Source organism: Accipiter gentilis, chromosome 13, assembly GCF_929443795.1.
Source record: "Accipiter gentilis chromosome 13, bAccGen1.1, whole genome shotgun sequence".
In the NCBI taxonomy this organism is placed as follows: domain Eukaryota; kingdom Metazoa; phylum Chordata; class Aves; order Accipitriformes; family Accipitridae; genus Astur; species Astur gentilis.
Genome location: NC_064892.1, coordinates 32,401,727 through 32,419,223, shown reverse-complemented (window position 1 = coordinate 32,419,223; position 17,497 = coordinate 32,401,727). Strand labels below are relative to the sequence as shown.

The following is a 17,497-nucleotide window of genomic DNA, read 5'->3' as shown; positions in this document are numbered from 1 at the left end:
ATATCTGAGATTCCCTTAACAGTCACCTTCGGCCATGTGCCTCTGACTATGTGTTGTCTTCACATGTGTTTAGGCCCAGGCAACATTTTGAGGCTTGGTGGAAAGCGGGGTTCTCCTCTCAATGCCGCGCTCGCCCTGAGCATCTAAGCCTTCCCGGGGCAGCCATGTCATCCACAGAGACGGGCCTCGGCAGAGAAGATCCAGAAGGTGTTTTCTCTTCGCCTCAGCTCAGCAGGAGAGAAGCAGTCTCTGGTGAAAAAACAAGCAACCCTGCGGTTAGAGCCAACCCCCGCGGGGCTGCCTTCTCCACAGCTGGGCTGGGCGGACAGAGGCCGCCGCGGTAGGTGGATCCCTGGGAGGTGCTAACCCTCTTCCCTCCTCCCCGGCTTCCCTCCCTCCCTCCGCCGCTGAGGAGGCGCCTGAGCGCGGCGGCATCTTCCCTCGTCTCATCGGAGGGAGGAGGAGGAGGAGCCGCCGCCGCCGCCGCTTGCGGGGAAGGTAAGCGACGGAGGAAGGGGTTCTCCGCCGCCGCCACCCGCCCCGCTTTCCTCAGGCGAGAGCCTTTTCCCTCCTCCCCGCTGAGGTAGAGCGGGTGAGAGCGTTTAGGCTGGGCGCTGGCGGACGTTCCCGCCCCGTCCCGCCTCGCCTCACGCTTCAGCCGCTGGCGGGGGTGAGGGGACGGGCGGAACGCTTCCCGCCCAGCCGCCGTTGGCCGTGTGGTGAGGGGAGGCGGGCGGCCGGCAGGCGAATGGGGCGTGTAAGGGCCCGGGTTTGCCTCAGCTGGAAGGCCGCCTGTGTGGGGGGGGGGGGCAAGGGGGTTTTTCTTTCCCCCTGCTGCCGTTTAGCCATCCCGCCTGGAGGCCGTAGGTGGGGAGGGAGGGCTGGGGAAGGGAAGGAAGGGTGCTGTGGCCTGTTCTGCGTGTGCTGGGCCGGTGTGGCGTCGTGTTTGCCAGGCGCCTGGTTTATAAATGGTCGGTAACGGCGGGGACGGGGGGGGTGTTGCAACTTTTCTCGGGAGTTAAATGTGTGTAGGGTTGGAGGGCTCTGGGCAGTGGAGGTGCGAAGCTTGCGGTGAGTTAGACAAGCTGGGCTTGAGGGCCAGTTGCGGGCTTAAGGCAGAGAAAGAATATTTGGGAAACTGAGGGTTGTTATGTGTGGAAGGTGGGAGGACTGCGTTGTATTTCCCTGTGTGTGGAGATGAAATTTCTAATATTGGTGGATGAAAAGAGAGGGCACGGTTAGCAAGGAGTTTTTACTCCGGGTTATGACCTGAATAAGGTCTGTAGATAGTTGTGTTTGCGCACCACCAGAAACCATTTGGGCTGAACTAATGTTGAAGGATGTGAAAGCAGACGTGGGGTAAGGGAAACGTGGAGAAATAATGATCCTGCTGAATGTGGGGTAGGAGAGGTCAGACTGTCCAGATATGAGACATAAATGTCACAGAATGAGACGGGATGTGAACGATGTGATGGGCTGTAAAGTAACAGAAAGAGATTGTGTGGATAAAAAAAAAAAAAGTCAAGCGTATCATTGCTTTGAGAAAAGAAAATTATAAGAGCTTTTGATGGTGTCTGCCACAGACCACAAGAATTGGGTTTGGATAAGGATATTGCTTACTGAGAGATACTATCGGGAATTATGTCACAGGTGGATTTCTTTCGTAGGTACAGATAACAGCATTTTTTGGGAAGGACGTAGAGCAATCCAGTTGTTCTTACATACAACTGCTGTAAGCTTGCCAAATAAGCACTGCGTTGCTTTAGGTTTGCTCACAGTAAGTAGCGTGAAAAATTCTGAGAAGAGCTGATTTATTAGTCAGCTTGTGGTCTTGGATCCCCTTTTTAATTAGATTAAATAAGTAGAAATAAAACAGAGGACTAAACAGAGACAGGTTTGAAATTCTCAATTTCAGAAGGGCAAACTTTGAAAAATCAAGAGGATTAATTAGCGATGTTAGTTGTACTGGAGTCCTGAGGGGCCTAGAAGTAAAGAAGGTATGAAGCTGTTTTATGCCAAAGGTAGACTCTATTTGGAATTTATATCCAAAAAATGAGTCGAGGTCTATTGAAAAGAACTTTTGTCCATCTGAAAAAGAATTTTAGGAATAAACACTAGAAAAAGGATGGCTAAGCCAAGAAAAAATATAAGAGAGAAAGTACAGTTCTAAAGTGAGAATTGGCAGAAGTCGTTCTGAGTTAGTTATAGGCAGTTGTTTTTTAGAGCTTCTTTAATCATCTCAGTAAAAACAAGAATAGAAGTAAGACCACTGAGTGATAAAGTTGAGGTAAAAAAACCCCTTGGCATCATGATGCATCTGATCTGTTGCAGTTTGGAAGAGGCTACTGCAGTGGGTAGATTTAATATTAGATGCTTAAACTTATACCACAAAGAATAACATTTTGTCTCTTAATTATTTTTTAAGAGTTGGGAAACCTCTATGTGTTACATCTAATCCAATGCTCTTGCCGCTTGATGTTGGTCAGTTCCAGTGTCAGAAGACTGTGAAAGAAATACCCAAATGGACAGTTACACAGTCATTTACTCACAGACAAAGTGGGCTAACTTTTCTTTCATATACACATTCTACTTACTATCGTATCTCTCTCTTCTGTAACATATGGTATCTTTTTATGCAGACAGCTATTACTATAAAAGTTTAAACTATCAGAATTCTCAGCTCCAGGTATATATTACCTGTTATATGTGTGTATGTGTATATATTTAATTTTTTTTAGGTATGCATTTATATATATGTGTTTGATGTATATACCTAGGCAATTTCTGACTTTTGTGTCAGGGAAAGATGGCACCATCCTCCCAGCCGCCCAGGCATTGCATGCTGGACTCATGGGAAGTGCTCTGGCAAGTGCACAATGTTACAGGGAAGCGTAGCTACAGGCGGATTTGTGCTGGAACCATGCTAGACATCATCTTCAAAAAACTCTTCTCTTGGTGACCCAGTGTGTAGCCCTCTTAGCTGTACGCAGGAGCCCTTATCGTGGACCAGGGCTCCGATGTTCAGAAAGACTGTGCTAAACTGAAGTAAGCAAGGAACGTAGAAAAGAAAGCCAGGTGTGGTTTAGTAATGCTTATGTTTAGGGTGTTTGTTAAGGCTTAGAATGTTTTGGAAGATAGGTTTTATAAATTAAAGCTTTTAGTCTAAAGGGGGCTAGAATGACCTTCCTTGGACATCTAAGGAAGTGATTAAAGATTAGAACTGTAGAAGCTGTGAGTATTTATTCTTTAACAGCTAGAGTAGACTGAGGTCAAAGATCCAACAGCTAGACCTGATACATGACTCAACCTTTGGCTGGATCAGGTAACTGCAGACTGCTACCAAATCAGGCTAGGTCAGATCTACATAGAGGGAGATGTTACAAAACACATGTATTTGTGTGCTGCTTTTCTGTTAATGCAATATAGTACTTATGATTACATAATAACAGAAGGGTTTTTCCCAGGCCTGCTGTTCTTGTGGCATTGAACTGATGTCCAGGCAGGCTCCCACATGCAGGTGCAATGCCACCTAACATCTGAAGCTTGTACCTGGTTTATCCTGATCAACTTGATGACCTGTTAGTGTTTCTTAAATCCTTAAAGCTTTAATATTTTCTGTACTAAGATTCTGTAAGTTTATGAAAATATAATAGGTGTTTCTTTCAAGTATTCATTGCATTATTTTGAATTATTTTGCTCTGTTACATGGTTAATATTTTTAATAAAGTTATTTTAAAACCCAATCTTTGGAATACTTTTGTTTCCCTAAAGCTGGTTCCTTGAACTCTTGTGTTGGAAGGTCAGAATGAAGAATAAGTTTCAATTCTACCAAATCAATTATACGGTAAATTAAATTTTATGTAACATTTAAAATAGGCAAGAGCTAGCAATTGCATCAGTTGTATTTTATTACGTTTGTGTGTATGTACAGATTACAGGAACTGAAGTCTGTTTAGAGTTTGGCTAACAATTCAGCAAAGAAAAAGAACTTGTCAAGTTAATTTTCTGAAAATCTTGGATCAGCCACATTAAAAAATGCGAACAAATGTTCTACTACGTAGTAGCCACTATGTTAAGCTACATTAGATTAAATTTTGTTACAGGAATGACATCCTGTTCCCAAGAGACTGTCTAACAAAATGTTTGATTATTTTAATACACTTCAAGGTCTGGAGATAATGCTTACTATATTTTTTTTTTTCTTTTACTGCAGAAGTAAGCCACTAATTATGTGAAAATGAATCCAGCATCCTCCTATAATGCTCTTCAGCATTGAAGGTAGTTCTTGCATTGTTTCCATGATCTGAAACACTTGATTGCCTTCAAAAGGTATTTTAGCACTTGTAGAAAGAAGTGTAACTGTTTTTAAGTGAAAATATTTTTTTGATTGACACCTTCTTATCAGGCTGATTTAGCTGCTGACCTTGACATTTCAAAGTCTATTAGAGGCATAATTTTAGTATAAACTTCATTACTATTTTCTAGTCTTTGTATTTCTGGCTTTCATTGGTTTGTTACATAGTTCCTCTTTCTTATTAGTTGTTCGTCGCTATATTCAAATCTTCATTTTTTCAGTCACGTAGATGGATAGCCGAAGCTTTGACATTATTTTTTTAGGGTGACTGTGAGGGTTGTGGAATGAGAAAAGAATTTGAGATTTATTTTTTTTTTTCTCCTGCTATAAACACTTTCTTTCTGATGGGTCATGATGCATTTTTTCAGTCAATTCCACTCTTGTTGCTCGCTGGTAAACAATACACCATTCTACGTCGATGATGATAGCAGTTCTAAGGGGAAGAAAAGTAATTGGAATAGGAATGGGAGAAATAAACTTAATATGAGCAGTGTGTCTTACCATCATAATAGGACTTTTAAAAGTGCTAGGTGATTTTATAAAAATCAAATTAATTGAATCATCTTGCTAGCCCAAAAGCCCATGGTGGGGTTTTCTGGAGGTGAGGGGAAGGTGTCCCAGGAATCTACATATGATTTTTCAAAGCAATTTTGTCACTTAGGGCAGAAATTTTGCACCAGACCCTAACACTTATTTTTAAACCATTGAAGAGTTGAGAAATCGCGCCCTCTGTTTTCTTTCCTGTCTTCTCACTTCTTTCAAAACATTTTTCTCTGATGTATTTGCTCTTTATCACAGCAGTATTGAACCTGTATTGAAGGATGGTGCTAAGCACGGGTAACAGAACAGTGTTCCCACTATCTTCCTTGCTTTTTGTGTGCTCATGTTTTCTTTTGTGTGTTGTTTGCATCTTATTCTTCACTGCTTTTGTTCTTGGAAACCAGTTTCTTTTTGGGGTGATGATGTTACTGAAAAACAGGTCTTTGTGAATAGGCTTCAAGCATCTAGCTGTAATGCAACATACTACATGTAGATGAACCTCTGAAAACTTCATTGGGGTCATGCTGGAAGCCCATCCCTGAAGCCAACAGGTAGAACTAGATGTCATTCCAAAAGAGAGGTGGCGTCTGACAGGATGTTTTTGGCTAGAGTTTTGTCTCTGGAGATTGAGACAATAAAGCTGTCTTAGATCATTTCATTTAGAAATTTCTGTAGCAGTTACCTACCTTGCAAGGTCAAGGATGTCAGTCTTTCAGGCTGTAAATACTCCAGTCTTTCAGAGTTTCTTGGATCTTGCCTCTAAACGGCATGTAGGTTTGCTCTTGCAATTAGTAGGCAGCCAGTGGAGCTTGCATCAGGAGCTGAGAAGTCACAGTCTGGTGTCAAGAAGCAAGAAGGGAAGGAGAGATGACTATGCTTTAGTTGGAGTTAGCAATTTTTCAAACAACTACTTACTGTTTCTCAAGGTCTGCAATTTCTTGTTAATGGAAAATGCTGCATCAGTAGAAGAATGAATGACAAGCTGAGTTCTGCCTGTTTTCAGCACTGAACAGAGTAGTGACATTTCACTGTACATGAAGAAGGAAGATAATTTTGAAAATAGTCTTCCTATAAAGGGTATGTGACCTGTTCAATAGGAATAACTGTTGACAATATTACTGGTCAGCCCTCTCCTGCAAGATCGCTTGGACAAGTTAGCATCATTTCATGACTACTCCAGTAGGAAACTGCTGAGAAATCAAGAATATCACAGAAGGTTAGGTTCCTTTCCTAAAGGTGTCAGCAAGTCTCTTTTTTCTGTGACTTTTTCCTCCTAATCTTTCCTAAGCCTGTGGTTAGAGTCCTTGGGGAAGAAGCTCCAGACAGACCTTCGGTTCAGCAGATGAAATTCATAAATGCTTAAATTAAGTGGGAGGAAATACTAAGTGGAGTTCTGAAAATTTTTGTTTGCTTGCCAAGTCCCTAGAGAGAGAATCTACAAGAATGTTTATGTTCAAATGAGTCAGTGAACCTGTTTAAATATTTAGGATTAAATGGTCTTAGACTTCTAATGGAACTTGGCTATTAGAACTGGTATTTGTGTTTCTTAACTCAATCTGTACTGCAGAAGCATATGTGCCTTATCCAAAGACCTATCATGGTTGGACTGAAACTGCGGTCAGAACTTTCAAATTTCAAGACCTAAACTCAGACTGTCAGAGTATGCTGTCCTGATTCTTAATTGTACTTGGATTCCAGATAAGAGATTTGTGAAAGTTTAATATAAATATTTTTGTATTAAAATGCTGTGCACTTCCTCAAGAAATGGATGTTTAAAACAATGAATTTTTCTCTGTTACATCTGCACTTTAGAATTGTTTTTGGAAACACAGCTGGTGAAAATGTATATAAAGTTTTAATACATGAGAAATATTTCTTGCTTACCTTTTACTTTCTAAAGTAAGTATTGCATTTTTTGAAAAAAATGTAGTGGCTAGCTATTTTAAAGTAAGGTTTCTTAGCAATTATATGTATATTATATGATTTAGTAGATAAGCAACCCCAATAACTTGTCTGAAATAACTAGGGTATGTTTTTCTTCTGAACCTGAAGTACTCAGATATACAGGGTTTTAGTTTTTAATTTTTGATGAAAATCCTGGTTTTTCTTTGCATCACTCTGTGTGTACAATGGTTATTTTTCTTGAGGAAAAATTCCTAGGAGCAGGCAAATGTGAATCATCACTAGTATTTTAAAGGGAATGATTCTTAGACAGGCTTAATAATATTTTTTTTGTCTGTCTTTATTTTCAGCATCCCAGGGTGAATATGTACTCTTAAATCAATTACAGGTTTTTAGAAAGAACACCTTTGCACATGCAGACATGTGGCAATCAGTATGTACTTTCATTAGAATACATGAATTTGAATAGGGGAATAAACTGGTGTAATTTGAGCCATATACTCTTATAAGGCTGCTCAGAAATAGGTGTATATTTTTGCAGAACAGCTTGAAGAATGGAGTTGCAGGGTCATTTTCTCTTAGTTATATATAAGCTAAAACATGTTACAACTTTTGAGTTGTGAGGACATGTAAGTGATCTTTGTTCTTGAAAAGTTAGGGCAAAACTGTCAGCATGTTTGTGGGACTCTGAAAAGCAGTGGGCTGGAGAACCTTTTGTGAGATAACTGAGATGGTTAGATCCTAACGTATCTTCCTTTATACTAACAAATAAACTGCTTTTAAAGTCAAACTATGCTTTGGTCTAAACAGAAGCAATTGAATTGAAGTATTAGAACTTGAAGAATCATGGGTATCAGTTATGTATTGAATGGCCTGGGGAAGGAAATACAGAATTCTACATTTATTTCAATTAGAAAATTCATAGTCGTTAGTTACTCTCTTGGGGGATATGTCAGCCCTGTGGGCTGAGTGTAGGCTAAGGATGCCCAAGAAGTGGGTAACATATATCAGCATTGCTAAGAAGTGCTGGGAATTGGTGCTGCAAAATATTGGATAGCCTTGATAATCTGTTTCACAGTAGGACTACTCACATACTTGAAATTAAATGTCTCAGAACTGCAGTTCAGTAATACAGTCCTGCTCAGGCTGTGGTCATGCCAAAGGCCTTAATTAGGGGAGTTGTTTCTATTTTAAATAGAGGTAATGCACACAAAATCAACTGGTTACCTTCTTGTTGTTGAACAAGTGTGTTGAAGAAAATAACAAATGGCTTAACAGCAAGAGCTTAACAAGTTACCCTGTATCCATTAAGTTGTAAAGCATGGTGAATGGCTATGCCTGCTTGTTCAGAGCTCTGTTGAGTTGCTCATGCATAACTTTCTAGTGCCATTTAGTTCTTAACTGTTGCGCATGGCACGGATACCCTATAGGTCCTGTATTACATCTGACAGCACCGTTCGGTGTCAGGGATCCCCAAGGTCACCTCAAATAGCAGTAGGTGCTAATGTGTGGGCAAATGAATCAGCCTTTTAGTCTTTCTTAGTTGAAAGGGAATATAACTTAGCTTCAACTTATTTCAGTTTGGTTGTGTGTTTGAGCCTTAAGATCAAAGTCAACATGGACAAAAGAGTAGCTAGACTTTGACACATGAGCTGAATTTATCATTTAATGTCTCAAACTTAAGTGTATAAAATACACTGTGTGTATGTAGATTTGTGGGTTTTGTTAAAGCATAAGCTTAACAGTGTGCATATTTAGTATAGTTGACCTGCAGCAGTTCAGTTTTTTTATTAATTTTAAGTAAATAAAAATAATTTTTGTTTATTCAGTAAATTAAATTATATTTGTTAAATCATTAACATTTATAATATTTAAATCATGAATTTCATGTATTCTGTGTCCTTGGCCTAGGTCTTATGGCATGAAGTCTTACGTAAGAGGCTTGTTTAGTAGTAAGTTAGGTAGTTTTATAAAGCTACATTTGATACTTATTTTAGTGTGGTATTCCTCTGAAAAGTAGCTAAGTAAAATGGTAGCTTCTGGTTTGTTGGATGTTATTTGGCCTGTAGTCAGAATTTTAGAGACATTTAATTTTAAATGATAAGTAAACAGATTTTTAGCCTTGGCTGAACCAATGTACCTCAAAGAAAATGATGTGTACAACTTTCTCACTTGTTGAGTAAAAGAAGCTTGCACAGCTTCAGAGCTGCTTACTCATTTTTTCACTATTACTGAAAATGGAGTTGCATGGCTTTGTGTTAGGAAATAATTTAACGATATTAAAGTTGTGCACATTTATTTGTGAAGAAACATCCGATCTGAAAATCTGTTTGTATTGATAATGCACGTCATAGAAATTATACAAGTAATTTACAGGTTTGGCAATATTTTCTGAAGCAGAGTGAATATCTTAACAATTCTCAGTAAACCTGAAAAGACCCAGATGTTTTTCTAACGTTGGTTTTCAGAATGGAACTGGAATAAGAGCATTTGAAGGCTTAAGCCAGAAACGGAAAGCTCCCACCAGTGTCCTTTTTCTTTGCTGAAAGAAATGTCTTGAAAAATTAAGTCAGCAAGGTTCTAAACTTATTTTTACTGCAATAAAAAGACATTGGAGTATTGTGTTTGATAAAACTTCTTCCTTTTCAATCACAGTCTGATTAATTTTACTACTTTAAAAAAAAAAAAGTTTTGTCCAAGAATTATTATTTTAGGTAAGAATACAGAAGAGCAGAGTCTGTCTAACTGATCACAGTACAGTTGAATATAAAACCAAAATTGTCTGAGCTTTGTGTTTCTTGTTTTCTCACCCCACAGAAGCAAATAGTTCTGGCTTAATATTAAGCATGTACAATTCCATAAAGTATTGTTGTAGTGATATGGTATGGTGATTTTAACCACAGTTCTCTCTTTGCAGGGGGACACAAGGACAAATCCATATGGACGATGACTCTCCTCCTTCTCAAGGAGTCCGTGTCAAGGTCAGAGTGTGAATTTGTATTGAGAATTCTGTACTGCTCTACTTAAAAGGAAGAAGCTTCGTTCTATTTAGCAGTAGCTTAGTACACACTAGTAGCTTTCAAGATAAACAGAAAACCAAAGCTATAGGTAGAAAAATGATATTAGCAAAAGAAATGTTGCTTATGTGATCCACAAGATATTAGAAGAACAATATATTCATTTTAATTAGGTTGAATTGCTCCTTTGGCTTACAAGGGTGATTTAATTTAATATTAAGTTCTAAAGTTACATGTTCCAGCCTAATGTTTCAACAACATAAACTTGTTAGAAGTGACTTTTGTAGCATAATTTGAAGCAAAAACTTCCTCCCACTTTCTTCTTTTATTTTCTTTGAACGCTCTGCATGTAAAACTTAATGAAAAATCATTCAGATTTTGAGCTTAATGATGATGCCTTTTAAGGTGCTGTATGACAAACAAAACTGAATAACCAGCTTTCAAACTGATTGCTGAGGTCAAATGAAGTGTGGAAGTTCTAGGAGTTCTTGAGGTATGACTGATACACCTTTGGGATAGGTAGCTGGACCGTATGAAATCTCAAATTCTGGTCTTGGTCTTTCATGACTTTGTGCAATATAATGAGGGAACTGACCTCTTATGGGACATAAATATCGGCAGGCTGATAGTTCAAGCTGTTTTTCATATTTTTGGGACAAAATATAATGAAGTGTGGTAGGAGAGAAAATCTTGAAAGGTGAGAGAATATCTCTTACTGAGTTGAATGTAACCAATAATTCCAGAGACAAGATTTAGATTGTGGATATTTTTTAGTCTGATAAAGTTTGTTATTTCTTTTGTTAAAAAAAAAAATCAGTATCCTAAGTGTTTCCTTTGGTGCTTTTTATAATTGTAGTTTGGTTTTTTTCCTTCAGTGTATTATTTTAGTGTTAAGAAATGCTACAGTTTGGGGGTTTTTAACCTGTTAATTAGGAGGGTAGAATATGAGTGCTTTGTAGAAGGTTACAGAAAAAAAAAAAAATTATATTTAAGATGAATGGGTTCTGACCCACTGTGCACTTGGAATTTAGAGCCCACGTTATAAAAAACCCAATGTGTTATTCCAGTAAGGGAATCTGTACAATTGAAGGACACCCTGACTGTTCTTTTGAACCTCAGGCTTCATCAGCCTTGAGCAAAAGGGGGATGCAGTTTTCTCGATGTGATTGGAAGGAGTAGCCTGTGATGCCTTCAGTATTCATTATTATATTTTAAAAGTGCCTCAAATCCTTCATGGAATTAATGCTAACCTCTTGACATAAAACAAATTCTTCTGCAAACAGCAGGTGAATGAAGCCTGATTCCGTATGGATTTATGTCCTTTGTCTCTTATAACCCAGCTGTGTGTCATGGAGGAAAGCATTTGCTAGGACCTACTTGCTTGCTGGCTTATTTCATAACATTTATGTCTGATTGTCCAGCTGCCTACTGCCAAATGGATTGTGTCAGTGGAGTCTTGCTTCCCTTTCACTTGCAAATTTGGCTGAAATTGGTCAGTTACTCGTGTGAGGAGATGGGGAAAGGACTGGTGTGATCAAAACCACAGCTTTTCTTTAGTGAAGTTGACCAACCCTCCTTTGCCTTCCTCAGAAGTATATTATAAAGAAATGTGTGATTAACTGCTATTTGCTTAAAGATTTTAGTTCAGGATTAATTTAGGGTTTATTTCTGTAGTTTCAAATATTATCTATGTTTCTGTGTACATTTTTTCATAGTAAGCAATACTAATCAAAAAAGCAATATCCTTACCACTGACGTAAGGTGCTTCAGACTCCAAACTAGAATTTGTTCACAACTTTGTTTCAGTTAGAGGTAGAAAAAAATTAAGTTCTGTGACAGATCACTTTATAAGTCTGCTACTTGCTAGAAATAAACTGTTATGTGGTGAACTACGTAATGCCTGTGATAGGCAAAATCTGTTCTTACTTACCTTCTGATCTGGCAAGTAATGCGGCTTTTCTTTCATGTCCAAAGCCTGTTTTAGTTTCAGTAAAGAAAATTAGATGCATGCTCCATGCAAAATTTGCTATTAAATTTTGATACTGCAACATTTTTCTCATTTATGCTATACTAAAGCAGTAGAAATGTTGCATGAGATTTGAACGTTGGCTTGACTAGTTTTAATGTCTGGAGACACCTGTTGTTACTCTTTTCTGTTAACTATAAACATGTTATTTGTCCTTGGATAAGCTAAAAAATGTTCAATTATCTTTTTTCTTTTATTATATGTCTAGTTGCATAAAATGCAGATATTCTTAGAAAGTTCCCAAAGATTCAGTAATTGTTGAAACACAGACGTAAATTTCTGAAGTAAAGGAGAAAGGAGAAAGTTTCTCAAGTTTTTTCAGGTTTCCATTTTCAATGCGTAAAAACAAATGTGTATATTTTTCAAAGATAAATATATTCTTGGTTAGATTTTTTTATGGTTTCTTCTTTTAACAGTAATTTTAGCACCAGAGGAAAAGACAAATTATTTTCAAGTTTTGAATGTATACTTTATGTTTTATATTAGAATCCTATACATTGAATTCTATAAGCTAGCAGTTATGTTGTATGGATATAGTGAAGATACGACCTCACCATTTAACTTCTTATATGATACTTTTCTGCATGCATATAGATCCTTTCTTTCTGGATCACGATATATTTTATTTGTTTATTTTAATGGCTTCCCTCCAATTATTGTTCTAGAATTAAAATACTGCTTTGTGGTTGAAAAAGGAGATAGTGGTATTTCTCTAAATTTTTCCTTTATACTGTGCAAAGGTACACATTTCTCTCTGTCTAGGTATTTATTATATTTTTTTATAATACCAGGTCTTGGAGGCAACATTATTGTCAGCCCTGAAGATGCTGGATGTTGGGAAATGGCCAATTTTTTCTCTCTGTTCCCAAGAAGAGCTCAAGCTAATTCGTCAAGCCTGTGTATTTGGCAGTGCTGGTAATGAAGTCTTGTATGCAACTGAAAATGATGAGGTAATTGTCCAAGAGTGTGTGTGAACATGGCATATTTAGTCATTCATGTATCAAGTTATTCTGAAAGCCAGTACTATGATAGTATACCTAGAAAAAGTTGCATGCAAAAATGTCTGATCATTTTGATTGCTACTAAACCATTTTCAATTCAAATTCATGGCTTCCTACCACAATCAGAAGATAAAGAGAAGATGGACTTAGACTTTTCTTGAAGGTGCATAGTGACAGGTTGTGAGGCAGTGGACACAAGCTGAAAGATGGAAAATTCTGATTCAGTATTGGGGAAAAAAAAATTACCATGAGAGTGGTTAAATCCTGGAGGGGTTGTGAAATCTTTTCCTTGGAGGTGTTCAAGACCCAACGGGACATGGCCTTGAGTCAACTGATCTATTTAGACTTTGTTGAGCAGGGGGCTGGACCTTTGGAGGAGGTCCTCCATTCCGCTCTAAATTGTGATTCTGTGATTCTTTTATAACAGGTTTTTGTGCTTGGCATGAACTGCAGTGGGTGTTTGGGAACAGGTGACATGCAGAGCACTATTGAACCAAGGAGGTTAGATTCTCTATGTGGCAAAAAGATAGCCTGTCTGAGTTATGGAAGTGGCCCTCATGTTGTTCTTGCTACAGAAGGTAAAGTATGATGTGAATATTGCTTTTTCAGATAGTCCACTTTAATTAGTCCAGTAGGTGTAAAAGGTCCGTGCTGGTAACATAAAAGAGAAAATTGGGATAGACATTCCAGGCTACCAAGTCCAACATATTTTCATTGGTGAATATGACATGTCAGCTAGCTCTGTCCGTAGCTTGTTCTTTTCAAAATTTTTCAAGCTCTGCTTTGATCTTGTTACTACTTTTGGAAGGTTTTTTTACTTTGCCATTAAGTTTGGAACTTCTGATTGCTTTTGAACTGCATTAGTGGCTACATTACGCCCATGTGTTCTTGTGCCAACGTTGTCCTTTAGCTAAAATGCATCTTTTCCCTCTCATACCTACTTTGGGATGTGCTTTGAAGTCCAGTTATATTGCCTCTTAGCCTTTTGTTTTCCATTGTCTCATTGACACTCTATTATCCACATCATGCTAGTGGCCCTTCTGTTCATAATTAAGTACATTATTCTCAAAGACAAACAACTAATATTGTGTTCCCAAGTGAGGTTCTGTTAGAACCTGACTGATGATTAACATTTGTCTCTCTTTCTCAGTTAATAAGAAGAAATCTTTTTGAGTAGTCTAGATTAGATCACTAAAGGTAGGTGAGGGGAATTGTGTTGTAAAGATGTGACTGTTCTTTATATTCAGTTACCTTCCACCATTTCCTCCAGTCTTCAGGGTAGACCATTCTGGATGCTTTTTATATATGCATCTGTATTCTTCTGAGCTTTGTTGCTGGCACAGCTCACTGGCACGCTCATACTCCTTTCCCAGATGATGAACTGACGTGTTGCAAAAGAACAGGTCCAGAACTGATCCTTGATGATTTTTACTCGTAACTCCATTCACATGAATAACTTCCATTCAGCACAGCCTCTTTTAACCTACCTTTCAGACAGCCATTAAGTATTTCGCAGTTCTTGGGTTAATTACTGTAATTTCCGTTCTATGTTGTATGTTTCTATGTGGCTGTTTCACCTCTTTACTGAAATTTGTATTCTCATGTTGGTGAAAGGAAGAGAAGGTTGTTTGCTTTTGTCAGGATAAAGTCATTAGATTTAACCTGTTATTGTAGAGAACTATTGGTTTAGTGTAGCACACTTTGCCTTTGTAGTTCTGAGGGAACCATTCTTAGGGATAGCAAGTTTTGTGATCTCTTTAGAAATCTGATGGAGTTGTATGTCAAACCTATCTCTCCTGCAATAATGACATAATTTAAGTTTAGAAAATTATGATGATGATAGAAAAGATGAATGTAGGACAGCTATTCGTCAAGTCCTGCACTACCGTAACTAAAGGACACTTGATTTAAGACAGATGGAAGAAAGTGAGTACAAAAAGGTGTTAGCTTCATGGATAACGGGCCAATATATGTACATTAAGAAGAATTTGAAGTACCTGATAATATGTGTAGCCTAGTGATTGTAAATGCTTGGGAACAGCAAAAAGTGACCAGGCTCATGTTTCTCTTAAACAGCAGCTTTTTTTCTATTGCCACTTGGAGACAGAATTTTGCACTAGTTGAACCATCGGTCTAACCCAGGCAGACATTTCTTGTATTCTTAATTTTACTAGCATGTTTCTCAAAATACAAGACATAAATAGTATGTTTTAATAATAAGTAAATAATAGTATGTTTATTAATAAGTAATAATAAGTTTTTCTTAGAAGTATTTTCATGTATATTCTAAAGGAATGAAAGCTTGTTACTTGAATTTTCCAAAGTGGGAAGCAGTGCCAGGCCATAGACAAGAAATTTTGACTGATTGTCAGTAACAAAGAAATTCAGATGGGGACTCCTGACTGTCATTTGATCCTTTTCTTGTCTGTATTGCACTATCTCCTTTCTTTTAGCTATATGACTTCCTTTATTAAGATTATGGTGATACTATCCTTTTGGATTTGTGGTCAACTCTGTGTAAAAGTAGCATTGGTATGTCCGTGGGCTTAAGAGCCCCAAAGGGCGCATATATATATGTATATATATATATACTTAAATATGTATATTGTTATTGAATTTGACTTTTCATTTTGTAATTTTATGTTGTGTACTCATTGGAAAAGTAGAGACTTTAAAGCAGCTTTTTACATCTTTATTACAGAAGGAGAAGTGTATACATGGGGTCATAATGCTTATAGTCAGTTGGGCAATGGTACAACAAATCATGGTTTTGTTCCATGTCAAGTCTCTACTAACTTGGTGAACAAGAAAGTCATTGAAGTTGCCTGTGGCTCTCATCATTCTATGGTCTTAACATCTGATGGAGAGGTGAGAACAGCTGGAATAAATCTCTCTTTTCTCTTAATGATATTCACGTATATGAGAAACAGGAAAACATTCTGCACCTAGAGCATTAGACCTTGCTTCTTGCTGATGCAACACAAATGTTTGATCAAAAATGGAAAACATGTTAGGGTCTAGCTGCTTTGAGATGCATGCAGAACATTGATTTTTGTGTCACATCTGCTTGTAATAACAGATTAGAATTTCTTTGCAGGGGGCAGCCCGTTCCTTTCTATGCTATACTTAATGGCATTAAAGCTGACATTAATATAAATCACATTCATGTAAGGAGTTCTATCCACCAAATTAAAAAGTTTTGTCATTTACTTTGAGGTGCCATTTGTGCCCAGTTAGCCATTCTACTTTGGGTTCTGGAAAACTAGCAATGGATTCTTCCAGCATTAATGCAGCTGTCATGTTGCCTCTTACCTTTGATTGGAGGAACATAAAAGAATGGAATGTATAAATACTATGAGTGACATATTTTTGATAGAAACATATAAATTGTAAACCTATGTATCTTCCTACATCTTTAAAAGAATACATTGACTTGAACTCAAAATGTAATTTTTTTATGCATATTTTTTTTTTCTCTCTTGAATATGTACTTTGAACTGTATGTTATATAGTCTTCTATTATGGCAATTCTGTTACAACAGGTATACACATGGGGTTATAATAACTCAGGCCAAGTTGGATCTGGTTCAACAGCTAATCAACCAATTCCTCGAAGAGTTACCAGCTGCCTACAAAATAAAATAGTAGTTAATATAGCTTGTGGACAGATGTGCTCTATGGCTGTGGTGGAAAATGGAGAGGTAAGAAATTTTAAGTGAATTTTCTGACTGAATTTTATTTTATGTAATATCATGGGATGTAGATATTTTCCAACCTGTCAGTAATGAGCTACTACTCAGAAAAGAAGTATGCCTTTCCAGACTCCCTCAAATCTATACTGCTTATAAAAAAATCTATACTTATACTGCTTATAAAAACCTTTCTCATAAATTGTCCTGCACGTGCTGACATACTTAAGCATGTCTTTCTATCCATGCTGATTATGGTTTCTCCTTTAGAAAGGAGGTAGAGTGAAAAAGGGAAAATTGTTCACTAACATTTGGCCTATGGCTTTTTGGTTTATGAGATTGCTCATAAAATTTAGCAGCTGTTACTTTGCATCAACTATTGAAGTTGGCTTTGTGTTGAAGGTATTCAAGTATCAAATTTCAAATTTACTTAAAAATACAGTTCTGAAGTAAAAATAGCATTGTGAAGGTCAGGAGATTTTTATAAATTTTGGGATTAAATCATATTGAATCTGTATATGTATACTTAGCATTTTATGCTAGCTTCATTTTCTTGTACGTAAAAATAACTAAGTTTGTGTCAATGATTTACTGATTTTTAGAGCTGGTATTATATTCTAGGAAAAATGAAAATGCTGCTTAATATGTTATCCCATTGCTGTCTTTAGCATTCATAGAAAAATAAATTATTGTCTATACTAGAATCTTAAGCATCAAGAATGTGAGAATAATCAGTGAATGCTATTTTAATTTTCAGTACTCATATATGCACACTTTATGGCAAGACAAAACAGAGGAAATAAAAGTACAATGCATATATTTGTTCTACTGCAGTACCCCTTGAATCCCTCTCATGCTTTTTTATCCTCATTGCAAAGATACAACGAGGTTGTAGTGTTCTTGTTGTTTTAGTTTATAGAGCTTGAACATTTTGGGCAGCCTACATCCTCTCTAGCTCCATCGCTCCA

The 17,497-nt window shown here is 37.5% G+C and overlaps 1 protein-coding gene across 8 annotated transcripts in view; it reads left to right on the top strand.

The window, feature by feature from the left end:
* The first annotated feature begins 376 nt into the window (after positions 1-376).
* Positions 377-17,497, top strand: part of RCBTB2 (RCC1 and BTB domain containing protein 2) — a 38,317-nt gene continuing 21,196 nt past the window's right edge. Inside the window, exons 1-8 of one of the 8 annotated variants that reach the window (XM_049815644.1) lie at positions 2,091-3,075; positions 3,465-3,578; positions 4,214-4,278; positions 9,714-9,777; positions 12,631-12,789; positions 13,268-13,418; positions 15,542-15,708; positions 16,383-16,541. In XM_049815644.1, coding sequence (XP_049671601.1) covers positions 9,736-9,777; positions 12,631-12,789; positions 13,268-13,418; positions 15,542-15,708; positions 16,383-16,541 — 678 coding nt within the window. In that variant the 5' untranslated portion in view covers positions 2,091-3,075; positions 3,465-3,578; positions 4,214-4,278; positions 9,714-9,735. Of the gene's footprint in view, positions 584-2,090; positions 3,579-3,795; positions 3,845-4,213; positions 4,330-9,713; positions 9,778-12,630; positions 12,790-13,267; positions 13,419-15,541; positions 15,709-16,382; positions 16,542-17,497 lie in introns of those variants that run through there. The other 7 variants (XM_049815642.1, XM_049815645.1, XM_049815639.1 and 4 more) reach the window with 7 other exon arrangements.